Consider the following 19,783-nt stretch of genomic DNA (forward strand, 5'->3'; position numbering starts at 1 on the left):
CATAAACATGCTGACACACCACACTCATTAATCTTCCTGTGCTTGAGCGAATGGTTATCACACACTGCGTGTGTTAATTTAGACACATGGCCAAAGTAAGCACTGAGCGCCGTTATACTTCACCAAAGCCTACGTTAGAAATCAAATATCACTGAAAAATTATGGGAGTGGTGTCTGAAAAATAAACATGGGTGGAAGCCACATCCAGCTCCACATCTGACAGATGACGCTGTATGAAAACAAGGATTAAACTGTCAGTGCACTGGCTGGGTAAATGTGAGTAAATGTGTGAGTGTGTGCATACGCGCATGTGATGCATATTTAAAACATTTGCAATTTGATGATGAAAACAAACCCTGGCACATTAGCATGGAGAATTTCCCGGCTCCGCACGCAAACTTAGAGCAGGGGAGGGCCCCAGTGTGAGTGAGTGAGTGAGTGAGTGAGTGTGTGTGTGTGTGTGTGTGTGTGTGTGTGTGCGTGCGTGCGTGCGTGTGTGTGTGTGTATTGCTGTGGGTGAAGCCGGCAGCTGTTTAAATTCAGTGCTCTCTCTGCAACATGCCAATTTAAAGGCGATCCTCAGGGACAGAAACAGTCTGACACTTCTCCTCACCATCTCCGTCTCTTCTTTTTCGTGCTGTAGAAAATATTCCCTGACTTCAAATCTGAATTCTACACCAGAATATTTCTCGCTGCACTGTACACAGAACTCCCTTATTTCGCTGCCGTGGCCGCGGTGAGTTCATGCACCTGATATGATGATCTGACTTGATCCCTTTACTGTCTGTCATGTACCATCTAAAAGAAGTCTTGCCATTGTGCCCGATGAATAAGTCATTAGATCAGCGCTGCGTTAGTCCCTGAAAGGTCCGGAGACTCTGTGCCTGTGGCTCCATTTCTAATAAGGTCACAAACACAAAGGAACCAGGGTGACAGGAAACAGCTCTGCCCTGGTTCTTGACAATAATAAAACTGAGGGACATTTTAGACAACTGTGGGAACAAAAACATCAGATTTAACTAGAAAAAGCTGCATTTTCTGAGGCGGATTAATATGCTCATTGTTGAAATTCTTCTACTCCAATGTTTGAAATAGTTCAAACTGTTGAAGTTGGAGTTAAAGTAGCACTCAGAATGCAAATACTGAAAAATGTAGAAAGGAAGTGGGGATGTCTTAACTTGAAGTGTAAACACAGAGGGATGCTGGAGTTTCTCTTGAATTGAATGTGTGGAGAGGAGGTAATGATTCAGCAGAATTTTAATCACTAAAAGGAGCTGGAATGTCAGTCAAAATGTTGGCGATGCAGTGATGTGAATGTGTCAGTCTGAAGAGAAATGTGCGTCATCTCAAGTGTATAAATCCAAAGACAATATCAGCTGAAGTGTCCACTGAAGTGTTGTAGTAAATGGTGTATGAACAGATGAAATCATGCAAGTTAGAAAAGCTGAAGTCATTTTGATCTGAGACCTGCAGCAATTAAAGCGTGAGTGAAGTAGAAGCAGTGAAAAATGAAAAAAAAAAAAAAAAAAAAAGAGGGGAGATAAAACTAAAGAAAGTCAACCAACAGCTTCTCACTAGAAATATTTCAAACTTACACTGTATACAATACAGTAATACAGTAATCCACATCTTTGATTCGTTTCTTTTTTCAGTTGAGAACTACACATAAAGTCACTCAGAAAGCCTCAGAGTTTTCACCATGAACTCCTCCGGTGGAGCCGGCGATCCGGCAGCTTCCAGGGAATCTCTTTTCTTTTCTTTTTTTTTTACCAGGAAAACGATGCTGTTCCAAGGTTTTCAGGGGCCTTACCTAGTCTCAACACACTTATAAACAAAGGAAACACTTGTTTGAGCGTATTGAGTTCATAACATCTTGTAGTGTGTGTTGGTGTGTGTGTGTGTGTACACCTGTGTGGTTATGCTACATCATCACTCTCACCGGAGTTTTTCACAACACTGTGATAAAATTTCAAGTGAACTCGACACATGAGGAACACCAAATGAAATCCCTTACATTGCTCGTCATTTTTTTCAGTGCACATGCATGCCAGCATGCGCCAACGCATGTGCACATCTCAAATAAATCCCAGGAAGCATCAGGGCCCCCGGTTGTGGCTCTGTTTACTGTAGAACACTTAAGATATACCTTCCTTTCTCCTGGCTAACAAATAACGCCGGGGGGGACTGCAGGGCTGAGCCAAGCACAAGTCACGCAACGGCTTCGCTCTCGCTCTCTGTCTTAGTCACTCCTTTCCCCTCCACACACACACACACACACACACACACACACACACACACACACACACAGGACACCTAGCTGCCCTGGTGAGACATTTTGCCCCTGCAGAGCTCTCCCTCTTTAACAATGCGCCTGGACGCTGTCAAGCCAGAGACGATGCCGCTGCTGTTAACTGATGTTCGGCTTCGCTTCGTCTTTCTTCTGCACACTGCCCTCGCATGTTGTCTGCATGTATGATGAGGAAGGTAGAACTGACTTGCTGTACCCTCAACTTGCATCGCTCTCTGCCCTAAAAATATTTTGTCAGGCTCACTCATTCAATCATAATTCGGCATGGAGCAGGAGTTCACTCAGAGTTCAGGCTGCTCCGGGTGTGCAGGGTGCAGCATAGGCCTGCCAGCCCACAAACACACACACACACACACACACACACACACACACACACACACACACACACACACACACACCTTTTAAACACCCTCCTTCATCACATCCTCTTGTCCTCTTTAATTAGCCGTCACTATGGCCATTTCTCACAGCAGTATATACCTTTTACTGATGTTTTGGGTTTCAATTTGTAAGGTAAATCTCCAACACACTGTCTGAGTCTGAAAAAAGGAACTCTCGCTCAAAGCTTCTACAAATAACCTTAACTTTACATGACATGATCTGGGGGACTATTTATATTCGGGCGAGTTACATGCTGATGTTTTCCCATATCAAATGCTGATGAAAGGAGACCTCATCTGGCTGACAGTAGTAAGCGTATCGAGCTGTATCGGGTCAGATGCCACCTTTGGTTAGTGATCTTTCCAACCGCATGGAAGCATATCGATTTACATTAGGGAACAACAGCAGGGACCGGTACTGGCCGCTGTAGCACACTGAAGCATGCTTCAATTAAGATAAATGGAGGTGACAGACAAAACAAACATGGCCTGACATACTGGACGATTGGGCACACGGACGCAGCCCGGCGACATGTAAGACGCGTGGTCGTTGTGGCACGCGAGTGGCCTTCATCAAAGAAACAACAAGATCCCTATCAGTAATATGGCTTGCAGATATGTGCTTCAGCTCCTTTACAGTCTTACCATCACTTTTCCCTTCTGGAGCTCTTTTTCGACGTCAGCTTGACAGTTTTGAGAGTCCAGAATCACGATCCGTTCAGGTGAGGTGGGAGACTCACAATAAGTTACATTAAATTCACGTCAAATGTTTTCGGTCTGACTTTGTTAAATTTAGTCTTCACTATCTCGTTGATTTCTTCCTCTCACACCATTTTTGTGCTGGTTAATGTTTTTCTTGGGAAGATGTTGTTCCGTATCTCTCCGGAGCAGCACAGTCACTGGGTTCACTCATCAGTAACTGTGAATAGCCTCTCCATTCGCTCGGTTTAAGCCATCAACAGATCGCATTACTGACACCAGTGAGCTTTTTATGCTGGTGGCCATGTTAAATTGGTTGTGCTGTAGCTAATAGGCCTTGGGTGCCCATTGGGAGGAAAACTGGTGGCGATGTGAGCCAGGATGACAACCAACATTAGGTTGTGAATGTCATCAGTCAGTTCATTGTGGACGGTCTCTAATCCCTGCCAACAGGATAATGGAGGGACAACAAGAGTCTTGTTCTTGGACTTCATATTTATTTTCTAACGATCATTTTGGATTTTTTTTTTTTAATCATTATTGTTTATATGCATTCCAGCATTGTTGATCACACAATAAACAGTCACAAAACTCCAAAAGCTGTTTCTGTGTTGAAGTACCCGCATGCCACAATAAATAAATGTACAAAAAAAAAGACTGCTCCGAAGCTTAATGAGTTACCAAATGGGCTTTCAACATGTGGCTTTAGGCAATACTCTCTCTGTAAGCCATATTGCATGTTTGCATGGAGATCAACAAAGTCTATTTGTTTGTTGTGCGGGGAGGAATGAACATAAATTGGCAATGTGAAATTATCTAATGTAAACCACAAGGGGTGTAGGTGGGGTTAAGCATGGCTTGAGTGGTGTGCTTGTAAAAATAGCACACAGCAAACCAAAAGCAGAACAAATGTTTGCAATAAGAAGTTTGTCTGCCGTCAATAAGTGTAGATTAACTGCAGTTTGCACAACCAGTGAACTTCAGATATTCTCGACTTCACAGCAACCTGTCAGATTTCTAATCGCATGCGATGTTATTACAAAGTATGTAAAACCAACAGCTGGGAGATGTCAGCATGTTTGTAGCCTCGCTGCATCCTTACAGTGCTGCCATAATATAATTATCTACTTAATCTCCGGGGGTTTTGGTGTGTTTGTTGCTCCCCTCACGGTGCCTCTGCGCTCCCCTCGCTCAGGCGGAGCGCTGCGCTGCGCTAAGCGGTAGCTGTGACAGTAATTGCACAAGAAAGCTTCCAACAATAGTGTTGGGCCAACAAAGGCTTCTGCTCCCTCTGCATGAGTCCTAGCTGTCTATTCACACTCACTCAAACTCAACACACACACACACACTCTACCCGTGTGTTTGCACACACACACACTTGCACACAAACACACCTCCCGTTGCTGCATGGTCGCCACTAGCTGTTACAGTGAGGGTCTGACGGGGGGGGGCCCCCTCAGAACTGATTTGAGTAATTCACTTATGGCCTTTTGTGATCCCGGGGGGCTCTTTCGGGCCCCTCCCTGCCACCCCCGGGCCCGCAGAGTCCAACTCCACTCAAGCGAGTTCAGTGTCTATGGCACGAGAGGCCAGGCAGGGACAAAGCCAGTGTAATGCCTTTGATTCAAGCAAGTAATGAGTTAGCTGTGAGGATGCTGAACGCACACGGCGGCTTCTCCATTCATGGTTCTCCACACATACAAGGGATTAGCATGGCTGCCCTGTCGCACTGGTTTATCTGCTATTGTGTGGTTGATTACTGCGCAGGCGGCGAACACACGTGAGAGGGTGGGAGAGTTGCAATTTAACGTGGAGTCATTGGGCGGGTAAGAACTTTGTGTTCGCCACAACACGGACAATATAACAACGATCAAACTAAAACTACACAAACAACTAGTACTGGTGTGATTCTCCTTTACAGCATGTGGAGATTATGTAAGAAAGATGGTCTAGCACACCTTAAGAGTGTTGATTAGTTGGGTTTTAAATGGTGATCTTAATGTTGTATCATTGGAACTTTTGAACAAAAATGTATTCACAGTCAAATTAAGTGGTCAAAATGAACCCTCATATCAGCAAAATCTAAAAAAATATTTGGTTAACTTTACCCAGTAGTCATGAACCATTGGATTACCAATCAAATCAAACATAAAAGTTGATAATGGGTTGCTTTAAAATGCCCAAAAAATTATTGTTAGCTGTAAAAGAAAGAAAAACAAATACTGGGTCAAAACCATCCATTATCTTGGCTTTGATTGGCTGTGCAACAGATATGTACCAATTGGTACTGGGTCAAGTTTTTTTCTGGTATTTCATAGACTAGACTTTGGGTAGGAAAAGAAAAAAGAAAAAAAAGAAAAATCAAATCAAGTTGTGTAGTTTGAAAACCAATTCCAGTCAAACCCATCTCCCATCAAATGAACAGGATCTGTGGATGCCAAAATAAAGGAAAAGGAATGATGAGACCGGGAGCGCTGGCATTAGGCTAGTCATAACAGTGGGAACACATTAACATTTACACAAACGTATTAAGCGGCCATACATCTACCTTTGTATACAGAGTGCGTAGCACGGAATTACAGACATCGCATGCAGAGGAAAGAGGAAGAAGAAAAGCCTGAGCCGTGGCATTTAGCCTGATCACGCACTCTTCATGAAGCACATGGAGATGAGAGGTGATTTTCTTTCACAGAGGTCAGTGAAACAAACAGAAGGGCAGAACCCCATAGGGAGGAAGAGGAGGAGGAGAGAGGCAGAAATGGAAAAAGAAAAGATAGAGAGGCAATAAAAGGGGTGACAGCGTGGATCTGTACCCTCGTTTGAAGATGATAATCAGTTATAAGAGCACGTTTGCTCTGCTTCAACAGCACACACACATTTGGATGTTGTGAACCACTATCGAATTCAATACACATCAGTTGATCCTATAAAGCCACATTAAATGATCTGATGAATTGTCTGAAAAAAAATCGTGAGAACGTGACCTGCTGGCTACAAACTCTGATTACTCTGTCACGAAAAGCTCAAAGGACGCTTTTGTCCACTTTCAGAAAAGATTTCCCATCCACATGGCCACCTTTTTCTCCCCTTCTTTTCCTCTGTACTCTTAGAAAGTCTCGCAGTGCAACAGTTCGGGGTGCGCTGGAGATTTCGTGCCACCAACACCAGTGCGGCACTGGGCAATCTGTTCGTATCTGTCTTCGGGCTTGTTGTGACATATGACATTTAACTGATTTGATGGACTGACGGGCTTCTCGTTCTTCTGTCCTTTGGACTTTGATGCATTGCGTGCTAAGGGGACAGAGACAAATGCAATACTGTACAGTCGTCCTGTTCAACGAAGGCATTCAGAAAACATGCAAGCATTGATTCACAGCTTGTCAAGTTGGCACTAATTACCCAAAAAGTTCAACCGATTCCCAGTGACTCATACCTCTTAGTCCCTCTAAAGCTGTAATTGGGTCTAACAACAGGGGCGAATGAAAAGGTCAAAGGGTCTGACCCTCACAAGGTTTGAGTGTTCTCCTTAAAAAAGATATAGACAGATGGTTTAATGAGCTGTGCAGACAAGTACTCGGTGTATAGTCACAACCGGGGAGCATATGATACTAGAGCCACAACAGGAACGTCTTCCTTGGAAAACCCAAATGTATCCCGATTCTCATGAAATGGTTAGAAAATGTCAGAAACCTAACATGATCAACACTTTTTGACATTTAGCGGTCTGTTTACCATGTTCTCCATCTTAATTCGTTCAATAAACCCAAACACAAAGTGTAGATCAGCGGTCTCCAACCACTAGATTGTGATCTCCCCCGTAGATCAAGGAGCTCTCAGAGTTAAAAGGTTGGAGACCCCTGTTCTACATCAATCTGACGGGAAACTTGCCAGTTTTTTTGGTATCTGGTCATAAATCAAACTACTGGACAATTAAATAATTAGCCCTGATGATGGTGCTTGTATTCATCGGCTGAATCCAAATGTGTGGACTTCAGCGCCTTTACAGACTTACAGACTTTGTGGGCGTGTTCCCGGGAAGTCTGCAAAAAGAACGTACTATAAATGTGTAGAACAATTACTTTATCTATACTGTAGCAAGGTTTGTGCTACCGGGGTTTCTCCTGGACACAGATGACTCGCTCAGTCACACGTTCGGGGATAAATGCTTTTATTCGCCCTGACCACACACCAATGTCTCTGTGCCAGCGCTTTCCTCCAGCCTCCTTCTCCCTGCTCACTTTATAGGGGAGAGCTCATCAGTCCACATTCGGCTCAGCTGTGCTCATTACACCTGCCCGGCAACGTTCCCCGAACCACTCCTCCCACTCTCTACCCTCTGCAGCTGAACTAACCACGCCCCGCCACCACATATAGGTTACTTGAATCATGTTATATTCAACCGCATCATGATACAGAAATATGTAAAAATACAGGTCGGAGAGGTAACCACAATGATTTTGATTATTGTCGTCGTTAGGCCTGTCTTTCGGTGTATTGTGCAACCTTACAGTCACGCAGCCTTGCAGACTGGAAACGATGACAGTGAACACATCATAGTTCACACGACTGAACGCTATGTGGAATAAAGTAGAATGAATGTCTCGAGGTCCAAAGGGTGGACATTTGGATTCAATGTCCTCTTGCACCAAATGGCAGATCAATGGACAGACCAACTGACATACAAAACAGTCTTCATCTTTCTTCATTTTTAAGGCATCTCAGCGTTTTGACCATAAAGAAACGAAGGACATTTCCTCTTCATCGTGACTTCTAAGTCGTAGAGACAGTTTGAAACAACATCAGGAAATCTGCTAATTTATTCAGTATAAACTATTAAGGGTGCTGCCTAAGAATATAATGTACATAAATATTAAGACAGAGGATGTTAGGTGGACTGTGAGGAACCCTTTGAGACTGCCTCCGTGCCCTCCCCCCATGCTGGGCTTAGCTCTAGGCCAACAAAAAAACAGAAGCACTGTAAGTGGGTAAGAAAAATGAAGGGTGATTAATGAGTCTAAGTCATAAATATCTTTATATCTGTTCTGCACTGCAGTGAAATGGGTCAAGGAAAAAAGCCAACAAGCTGTTATTGCCATCTTCTGACATTATTTAAGAATGGGAACGGCTGTTTGTTGTAGTCCACGATTCATCGGAAATTTCAAGAGCGAACGCATTTTTTACTTCTAAAAACCCTCCAAACAACAGTAAACTGATCACATCTTGACCTTTGTATTGCTAAACCTTTTCACTTCATTTAAAATCTGTGCAGCTTGCTGACGTGTCTCGCCCTCTGCCCCGCACCATCTCGTCTGACTTCGGGTTGCACAGTATTGGGGGAGGAAAAAGTGCCGTGGTTCACTGAGAGTTTAGTAAACACAAAGTCTGACTATAATGTGACCCGATGCACATTTCCACCCCTGAGCAAAGACTCCATTCAGAAACAGCTATCACGCTGCACCATTTCCTTCTTTAGGAAATCAAACAGTCTTCTCTTGTATTGACTCAATTGGATACAGACTTGACGTAAAAAAGGATTAACACACATAGCGGTGAGGAGGGTTAAATCCATTTAATTCTCCCAAATTAGTGGATAGTAGAATAAAGATTGAGACTGATTGTTTTTGTCTTGTTCCATCCTTCCTCTATTGCATGATTGTGGTTCAGTTACAAAACTGTCTCCTGTCTGCTGGCTGACGTCATGGATCGTGCATGCCTGGCATGAGTGTGGGCTCTGAGGCCTTTCTCTTCCTCTTTTATTATAGCTCAGCCAGCACATCGAGTCAGACAACACACATATTGAAACTTGCTTTTTGGTAATTGGCAACACAGATGTATAGTATGGAAGAATCGACGGCTGTTGCATGAAATTCAGACACCCAGTGAGGGGATCAGCATGTCAGGTTACCAAACTTGGCATGTACAGGTGCACTGTAGCCTCTCATCACATTTGTTTGTGTGTGTTCTCGTACCCTTGTCAACACCTTGAGTGGACCGACAGCTATAAGAGGCGGGGTTTCAATTGAGGGCTTCCAGACACACGCACACGCACACGCACACACACACACACACATACACACACACACACACACACACACTCACACTCATAAATACATCTCACTGCCATGTGGATACACTTACACCACAGGCATTTATATTTGGGCAAGAGGTTTGTTTTGGTGGTAACATTAGGGGCTGCTATGATATATTACAGGACATTGATGATTTTCAGTGCATGCTATTTACTGAAAGCAAAGCAGCACTGCACTGAAGTCATCTGGACGGTTTTCAGGTTGTTGATGTATCATGGAGAGCAATGTGAAGGTTTTTGGTTATTTTTTCAATGCAAGAGTGAGCACAAGTTAAGCACAAAAGCCCAACTGAAGGATCCCTCTGCACTGTATTGACTGGTGAATGTGTGAGTGAGTGCATGCGTATGCAACCTGGCATCATGCCAAAGTGTGCAATGCACCCATCAGTCCATTAGAGGATATTATGTCAATGTCACGTTTTGCCTCATCTGGACATGAAGAGTAAGGTGCCTTAAGTTAAGCCACCAAAACTAAGTGTTTAATGTTATGACAAGATCATGGTTTGGGTTTAAATAAGTAATTTAACACGAGTAATGTTACGTGAGTCTCATAAGTTCGCATGCGTTACGTTCTGTAAGCAACATGAACTTTTGCTTTCTCAGGGACTCGAACACTCAGGTGAAAACATTGCGTTTCTTCCATCCAACCAACCCTGACCTCCTCCCTTTATCACTTGTTGTGCTTCATCACATGACCTGCTTCTTCTATGCTCATACATGTGTGTGCTAAGGTGAGGCAAAAAGTGATACTGACACAATATCTTCCAGGGAACTGACGGTTGTATTACACCCTTTGGCGTGATACTGGGCTGGTGTAAGAAGTATTTAAGGGACTTTAGAAAGCCCAGAATAGAGGAAGATTTCAGGTGGTTTCAAGTAACAATAGTAATCCTAAAAACACACTGGATGTCCCCGGCTAAAGAACGACCTGTTGCTCAGTCCATCAGAAAGTGTACATTCCTCAAAACTGTTTATCTTCCCCTGTCCAAACTCAAAAATCCTTATTTTCCAACTCGCACGCACCACCTTGAGACATATATACATGTGATATTCCACGAGGTAGAAGTCATAAACTATCTTGACTCCACCAACAGTGGTGACGGAGGTATTATTTGGGTTGAAAACACTGTGCAATGATGGCAGACAGGAAAAGAACGAGCCTCGGCTTCTGTCCAATTAACGCTTAATGTCTGGAACAGAAGTACAGTAGTGGATTGAAAAGGGATAAATAGAGATGGCAAAAGCCAAACACTGTTCATGAATGTTGTTCAAAAATTAAATGAGAGATCAACTCCCTTCTTTACAATGTAGGTTAACAATATAATAAAATAAGAAACAATTAAGCGAGTCATTCATTACGTATCAGACAAACACTGCATACTGTATTGTTACACAATTTCCTCGTGTCACAGAAAATTTAAAAAAACAACCTCTGTACGCTGGAAATTTCAATTGCAATCTATAAACACTAAAATTAAATAACATTCACCAATCATTACAATTTCCTCTTGTCTTTTCTAATTGGGTCAAAGGTTGAAAAACACACAGGAAAGACACACCAACAAATTCAAAAACATGCCCAGAAGAGAGAGAAATATGCTTTAAAGGTCCAAAAACACAAACTGCTGTGACTCAGTGTTGATGTACAGGAAGAGACGAAGGACACATTCCTGATATGTGATTTCAAGAAGGACGGTGAGGGTAGACAGAGATAGATATGGGCAGTGAGAAATAAATATGGATTCATGCCAACGCTGCTTTTTTCCTCATGGGTGTGACGGGGAATCTGATCGCAGTGACCGATAACCATGGACAGATGTCTATAAAATAAGCTGCTGTCGCACCTCATCAAAGACGCAGTTAAACTAGACACCGTAGCAAAGCACAGACTCACACACGGTCTCAGCAGACAGACACAACATACATAAACATCAGAGTTTGACGTTCATACCCAGGAAATGCCCAGTACGAGCAGTCCACTGCCTTGCTCAAGGGTCCTTCAACTTCAGTTTTCCGGAGAGATTTAGTGCCAGCTGAAAACTTTTCCAGCAACTCCACACGTTTTGCAATATCCTTTTCTGAAAGAGTTAATGTTCTGCTTTATCAGACACAGACACACACCAGACAACCGACCACAAGCTATACTCGAACTTGCAGAGATATGACCACATTAGAAGCAATCAAGCCCACAAAAGGTGCACAGTGATGCTCGACAGTTTTTCAGATGCATGTCGTGCCAGCAGTTTGTGGTACAACAACTCATATCAAGGCTGTAACGGTACAACACAGTACCCTCATTTATAGGAAGGCAGGCTGTGCATTAAGGAGGCTGGTCTGTGGTTTATTATAAGGTCTCCAGGTTCTCAGCCCTAAAACTCCCATCTGATTCTTATCACCAGCTCTGTTGACTTCTTCTCTTGTTACAGCCAGTTTGAATACATATATGCTCGCGAAGGGAGGATAAGAGAGAAAAGAAAGCTTAAACCAAAGCGATGACTCCTCATCGAGCTGCTTCATTTTACAAGCTTTTGTGCCACAGAAATACAAAAAACAGAAGAAAAAAAAAAAAAAAAAAAACCCGTCGGCATTTCACCCACATAAAAAAAAATCTATTTAAAAAAGGGAACGTTCCTTTAAAGATTTCCCATTAATGGCCAGATCCCTTCCACAACTACAGCAGCAGCCTGATTAAAATTTAGAGACAAAGCATATTCTACGTTCAAATAATGAGATAAAAACTCGGCTAAACACAATCACACAAAACAGAGCGTAAAAAACACACATACACCGGAGGAGAAATACAGGCAATCGGGGCAGAAAGACAAATGAGGAGGGATAGTTAATCCTAAGGGTAAATATTTAACAAGCTCAGCAATTACAGTGAGGGTAGAGACCTAACATGGAAGAGAAGGGAATTACAGCCTGCTGACTGTACACACACACACACACACACACACACACACACACACACACACACACACACACACACACACAGAGAGAGACATACCTGATTGGGCATCTGCTTAAAAATGCTGAAAATATAGAAACTCTGACCTAAAATGAAAATTAAATTGAAATGGGACAAAGAGATTCACACAGCCTGGAGGCTATGGACTGATGATTTTTTGCATATTATTATAATTTTTTTTTAAAGGACAAGTTTGCCCCTCTGGACGTGTAGTGCATTTTCACTGGCTCTGCAAACTTTACCAGAGCCATGTTTTAAGGAAACGTGACCATATAAGTTTCTACTTGAGGATAATTGTGGCAAATGAAACTACAAACAAACTAAGACGAAGCAACGAATGGCGTGTTCACATTTAAGTTTTGAGTCAGCGGTTGTGTACAAAAGGACACTTAAAAAGCCTTCGGTACATTTTATACAGTTTCTAATCAAGAACAAATGTTTGCCCAGTGGGGTTTTCCTATTAGAAAATAAAATCAGCTTTTATAGTTTAACTGCACAATAGAACTTTTTAATTGTGTGAATCTGAATACCTGGAGAGATGCTTCTCCTCCTGCAATCTGAATGACATTTCCTTATAGCCAAACACATTTCCACGTTAAGCATCCTTGTAAAAACCTGGATTTCCTTTCATATTTGCAAGCCAGCAGAAGACTGAATAAAATTCAACTTAAAAGAAGGCGGCACAGTGAGGCAGAGGTTAGCACTGTCGCCTCACAAGGTTCGATCCTTGCTCAAAGTGAGCTGGGGGATAGGCTCCAGCGCGCCCCCCCCCCCGTGACCCTAGTCAGGATAAAGCGGATATAGATGATGGATAAAAAATTTAAAAAAAATTAAATCATGCACAAATAGCCTTTATTTATTTTTCTGCTTGAGATGCATATGAAACAACACCTGGAGTCACCTCAAGTCGTATGTCAGTGTGCCTGTAAAAAAAACACACTTCATTTGAATTTCTGATGAACGGTTGAATCCCATGAAATATGATGATCGAGGGAAAGTCGTTAAGGTGAATCTCTGTCTGATGTTGTTTTTTTAGTGACACACACACACACACACACACACACACACAGAGAGAGAGAGAGAGAGAGAGAGAGGGAGAGAGGGAGAGAGGGACAGCCTAAGGGTATATTTGCATAAAGTGCATAGGTACACAGTGTTCTCTGCTCCACCCTGCTGTAGTCACGCAATACAGATAACTGGCAGAATCTTAGGGAGCTTCCAAAAAAAAAACACCTGCTCCATGACTTTCTTTATTTCCTGCCTTTCTGAACCTTTAAACAAACTGTAAGTTAATATCTTAGATTAATGCGACACAGCTCAAACTGGAGCCAAATCTCATACCCACTTTATCAGTAGTGGGCATGAGATGGACATCAGACATGACTTGGTAGAAACTTCACTGTCCCCCCAGTGGACATAAAGGATAACTGCACCTTCAAAATCTCCACTTCCTCTATGAAACTATTTCTGAAGGCAAATGAAACCTAAAGCTGCAGGTTTCATGGTTTCATCGCATGTTCTCTGTCAGTGACTCACAGACAATTATGACTGTTGTTCCAAACCACAGGAAGGATGTGGAAATGTACTTGTTGCTCTCCTTAGATTTATCTGGAAAAGCTCTGGCCACACTCCATGTTTAAATATCAGTGTGTGTGAGGGAGGAGTTAAATGCTATTGTGAGAGTCAGCGAGTCGACCAAACGGAGGGAGGGCAGAGATTCCAGATGTGCACCACTAAATCCCTCATGTTCCACTCTAATTAATCTCATTAGCGAAGCATCAAAAGACAGCTAAGCTGGTCACTACTGCCACCGATAATAAGGCACCCAGCAGTGGAGAAGCACACATGCACACAGACTTCAGAACAGAAGGTCCTGAAACATTTCCAGATAAACGACACCTTTTGTGTCACTTTAGATACTTAAAACTGAGCTGAGAGCTGTATGTGAGCCTCGGGTGGCTATTAGCACTGCCAGACAATATACAAGCAATGATGCTCACTTTCAACAGCTTCTACATGCCTTTCAACACATTTAGCAGCTTCCCACACATGACTGAACCTTCTTGAGTCATTCCCCCGTCGCCGCTCTGGCTCGGGTCTGACAGCCCTCAGCATCGCTCCTCATCGAAGCAGCGGTTTGCGGCCTTGATCTCTGCGTGAGCCCTGATCCAGGAGAGGCACCTTTAATAACGCCGATTAGCACCTGTGCTTCAACTTTGCGTGATGGCTAAGCTAAATGAGCATTCAGGGTAAAATAACAGTATGTGTGTGTGTGTGTGTGTGTGTGTGTGTGTGTGTGTGTGTGTGTGTGTGTGTGTGTGTGTGTGTGCGCGCGTGAGTAAAAGTTGCATGACTGCAGGATGCCGGTTGTTGATTGCCATGTCAAACCAGAGCAGCGGATGATGGAGATTAAGGGTACTGTAAGGATCAGAGGAGAAGAAGGTGAAAGAAGGGAGCCGCACGTGACGAAGAGGCGATGATCTACAAAACGTTTTGCTCCTCGGACAACTGCTCACGCCAGCTCTCACACATCAGCTCTCACACATCAGCTCTCACACACATCAGCTCTCAAAGGGAATTTTTCTTTCAGCTTGCAGAAGGTAGTGAGCCTCATAGGACCTCTGCTGCTTCCTCTCCACCGCCCCCCTCCTCCCTTCTCATGCTTTATCACGAGTTTTCCCATGAAAAGCCAAGGCGAAGATGCTCCTTTTTTTTGTTGTTGTTGTTAATGAGAAAAAAGTAGCTCTTTTTTTTTTTTTTTTTTTTTTTTTAAGAGCCGTCACATCCAGCTGTGCCGCTGGCCTCTGTGTTGATAAGGCAGCTGTCACGGCCACCGGCAACAAAATACGTCCCGAAGGCAGCACATGAATATTTGAAGCGGCTTGCGGAGTAACACGAGGAGAGGAAGTGAGGCATTCAGTGGACAGCGGGAGGGTGGGAAAACAGGAGCAAGGCTCGATATGCCTTTTAATTACATGTGACACAAAGGGATGAGGGAGATGAGGGGTGTACGAGCAGACGAACAGCTTCCTCATATCTGCAATTCATCTTCAAAAACCCTCCTCACGAGCTCAATAAAACTTGTAACTGGAAGTGTAATCAGATTACTTTTTTCAGACATTTTATGTCATGGAGTTTGTGAAAGATAGAAAAAGTTAGTGAGTTATTTCAATACTCGGTGAAAGAGTGCAAAGAAAGGGAAAAAAATGATAGAATAAAATGTACCCTTTCTTTATCCGCTACTTAAATGCCTTTGACCATCACTATCACACACACAGGCCTGAGTGTGACAGTCACAGAGCACCAGGGTTTAACTAAGTTACGTAGTGGGCACTTTTTAGTTTTAGTTTCTGATCAATATTTATGAATGATATTGAATATCTTTACTGATTTCAAGGTAAACCACAAAACAGTCAGTAGTTTTCCCAGTAAATTGAAACCCTCAAGTTTCTACTTATAACACTGTGTGTTTGTATACTTATGCAAAATCTTATTAACATGGTTCTTTAGAAACTAGAGGTTTATTTTCATCACACTCAGCTTCACTGGAAATATGTCAATCAGCCTGCGGTGTCATACTAATAGATCTGTGGTGGACAACAGTGACCTCTGTGGCTACATACAGCCAATACCAGCAGCTACCTACTGACTCAAAGCCCCACACACACACACACACACACACACACACGCACGCCGCACACACGCACACACACACACGCACACGCACACACGCACACACGCACACACAGAGAGAGAGAGAGAGAGAGAGAGAGAGAGACATAAATAAAATAGCCCAACTGCTGCCACTTTAAACACAATCTTTACCTTGGAAGAAGCTCTTGACTCGGAGGTAAGAAACTGCGAGACGCAGCACTGACAGCTTGTCCAGCTTGGAGATGACATCCGGGGGGAACGGCAGCAGGCTGGCCAGCCGGTCCAGCTCCGCGTTCAGCCTGTCCCGGTGCCGTTTGGACGGGTTGGTTTTGTCATTGGAGGAGGACGGCTTCCTGATGACGAGAGGGACGCAGGTTAGAGGTAGACAGGGCCGAGGGGACATGAGGGAGTGTGAGTGAGCGTGTGTGTGTGTGTGTGTGTGTGTGTGTGTGTGTGTGTGTGTGTGTGTGTGTGTGTGTGTGTAAACATGTGTAACTATCAGAAGTCATGTAATAAAATAAGAGGACGTTCCACATACTTGACAACACCACTTAAGTGACAGCAACACAAACTGAAGGTTTACTTCACTTGTTGGACAAATGCCTCTGCTAATATATAAAAAAGTTTTAATCTGATTCACACGACAGCCCTTTAAAAAAAAAAAAAAAAAAAAAAAAAAAAAAAAAACCTTAGCTGGTCAATGATCTTGGTCTATACAATATCAATGATGTACATTTTCTAAACTAAACAGGCACTAAGAGCAAGTATTGTATATGTTTTGCCACAAATGTGTTAAAACACACTCGTATCGCCTGTTTCTGGAGTTGAGGTGAAGCAGTGGCCGACTCACAAGACTGTTTATTGTGTGACAGATTTTTTTTTTTTTTTTTTTTACACCAATTTAAAAAAAAAAAAAATAGGTCACAAAACTGTTCCAGAAAGCACTGGTCTGACTGCTTTTTCTTTCACACATGGTTTCTAAATCGATAACTGTCAGTTAATTCATTGTTCCTCATCAGGAGGACATAAACTCCAGGATGATGTTTTGTTTTATTTATGTATGGAAAGCAGCACAACTTGCAAACCCCAAGTAGAAACACATGACCAAATAAATACACGCTCTGTGCACAAGTCTGTCTTTCTTTTAACTCCATTTCCTTTTGACTCAGCTTTCCCCAATACACCACACACACCCACACACACACCCACACCTACACACACACACACACACACACACACACACACACACACACACACACACACACACACCTACACACACACACACACACACACACACACACCCACACACACACACACACACACACACACACACACACACACACACACACCTCACGGATCGGTTTCTTTCAAAGACACGTCTCTTAAAAAAAATAATAAAAGATCTGCTTCTTCACAACAAGACAAAACAGATGATTGAAGCATATCAGGTGTCAGTCCCGCCAACATATCTCAGTAAAGTCTACTGTGGCCGCTCCATTCTTCTGAGTGTCTCCTAATGTTTAAGGTATACTGGGCAGACGGCTCGATCCTTCGCAGCGCGGCAGAGAGAATCAAAAACCCTCCTAAAGTTATTTGTGTATTTTGGTGGTGTACCACAGCTTTATCGACTGATCGGTACATGATCCACGTACGTTTTGGTCAGCTCAGATTTTCACGGCTGACAGTTTCTGTTCGCCGAGACGAAGTACTTTTACGTGAGTGGATAGGTTTGACTCTGATTATTCAGTTGAAGTTTACCTCATTTGTAATTAAACATAAAGCATGAGGAAAAAAAGGCACCAAAATAACTTTAAAATACTAATATATATATATATATAAAATTCCTTTAAATTGTAATCAAAAGTCCTGAAAGGTCTGGTGTCATAAGGAGCAAGTGAAACCTTTATTTCTGTCCTCACTCTTTATCGGTTTGATGAGGCAAAGAGTTCCTCTCAGATCAGCAGCAAAAGGCAGCGCGAAACATGAAAACTTTATAAATGCCACAGGCCTTGTTAAATTACCACTTCCTTCTTCAGAATCTTATATAACGTACTTGTCATTATTCATGACATCAGTTGAAGAGATTGTCACCTAAAAAAAAAAAAAGATATGGTGTCCTGTCATCCGAAAACTGTGGGCACTTAAGATAGCATCAAATAAATGCATACAAGCGAGATCTATAAGGCTGCATGGAGCCATGCAAAGTTAAAAAGGAAGAAAAAAAAAAGATACTAAAAGTTTAAATATTTAGGGATCAAATATAAAACAAGTTCACATCAGGTTACACATAATTCCCCCATTTATGGCTTTCTGGGTCCAATTCTTGAAAGTAAAAATGTGCCAGTACAAAGTGAAGACTTATAATTAAACAAGTTTATGATAAGTTCTATATTATTAGAAATGCTGTGATCACTGTTGTATGTGTGATTTAGTGCTACATTGCCATTAAATGGCATTAAATGCTTATGCCCTCATTTTCCCACCTTCATCAGTCCTCTCAACAACTTCCTGCGATTTACTCTTAAAATCATAAACCTCGAGAGAGAAATTTCTTTTGCACGTAACCGCACAAGAAAAACACAAACACAAATGTGCAACATCGGCAAACAGTGATTGAACACATGCAAAATATCAACCAGCGCTCCTTAACTGTTTTTGGACGGGCTTCCTCCTCTTTCTGCCCGCATACATGCAGTCTCCCGGAGGAATCATGGTGTTGCTCTCCGTGGAGGTAACAGGTGCGCTGCGGAGGAGATACATAGAGCAACTTTACGTGAGGCTGCAGAGAGAAAACTTTACACACGTGCAAGAAAGAGGAGCGTGCAATCATGTTGAGACTAGTTGTTGCACATCAATCACATCACTAAAAGTCAGCCATCGGGATAAAATACTACAGGAAATCCCTTGAATTAAATTGACAGTCCAGTTAAGATCCTGCAAACAAAACATTGAGTGAATTAGAACAGTATTTAGATTTGTGATGGTTCTTAATAGCTTTATAATAACTGCCAAGAATAGACTAGAAATAAATAACATGCCGGTGCAACTTGAAGAGCCTCTTTAGAAAAGTGCAGAAGACATGCTGGAGCCTTAAAAAAAAATAATTATTAGTTGTAATAAAAAAAATGTTTAAATCACATAAAAGCTTCACAGAATAAAGCACCAACCGAGGATATCCGCGGGTTACAGTTAATTCCAGTATAGTGTTGGCTGTGGAGTCACATTCAGTAAATGCAGAGAAGAGATGAGACTCCCGGCGCGCACCGACTCGACGGATAAATCCAAAGGAAATCAAATAAATCGGGAGAGGTCCTGCACGAGCTCCGAGCTGATGTTTTCATCAGCTTTGGACTGCTCGGGGCAGATGTTGGCTGATGCTTTATACCCAATTGAGTCGCCTTCACTTCCTCGCGTTTCAGGTGGCGGATTCCACTGAATGACATGTCGAGCTCTTCGCACGCAACTCTCTGCCTCGCAAACACGGCGCAAGCGCACACACACACACGGACGCTCACACACACGCGAGCTTTATGATGCTTTCAGGTGTTGTCCGGGCATTAGGCTTTTGTTTGGTGTTGGTGTGGTAATTTTGCTTTAATTTGGATTATGAGAAAGAAAAAAAAAAAACGAGGGTTTATTTTATCACATTGGCTGCTATCCATTTTAAACGTTTTAGTCAACATTAA

The 19,783-nt window shown here is 42.7% G+C and overlaps 1 protein-coding gene across 1 annotated transcript in view; it reads right to left on the reverse strand.

Moving 5' to 3' along the window:
- Nucleotides 1-19,567, reverse strand: part of ahrra (aryl-hydrocarbon receptor repressor a) — a 69,793-nt gene extending 50,226 nt beyond the window's left edge. The window contains exons 1-3 of the mRNA XM_069151373.1: nt 19,265-19,567; nt 18,748-18,840; nt 16,269-16,450 (exon numbers count right to left, since the gene is read on the reverse strand). Of these exons, the coding sequence (XP_069007474.1) occupies nt 16,269-16,450; nt 18,748-18,809 (244 nt within the window). The 5' untranslated portion in view covers nt 18,810-18,840; nt 19,265-19,567. The remainder of the gene's footprint in view (nt 1-16,268; nt 16,451-18,747; nt 18,841-19,264) is intronic.
- Between the last annotated feature and the right edge of the window lie 216 nt (nt 19,568-19,783).

This window comes from Embiotoca jacksoni, unplaced genomic scaffold (genome assembly GCF_022577435.1).
Source record: "Embiotoca jacksoni isolate LCO1_2020_lvr unplaced genomic scaffold, fEmbJac1.0.p SCAF_17, whole genome shotgun sequence".
Taxonomy (NCBI): domain Eukaryota; kingdom Metazoa; phylum Chordata; class Actinopteri; family Embiotocidae; genus Embiotoca; species Embiotoca jacksoni.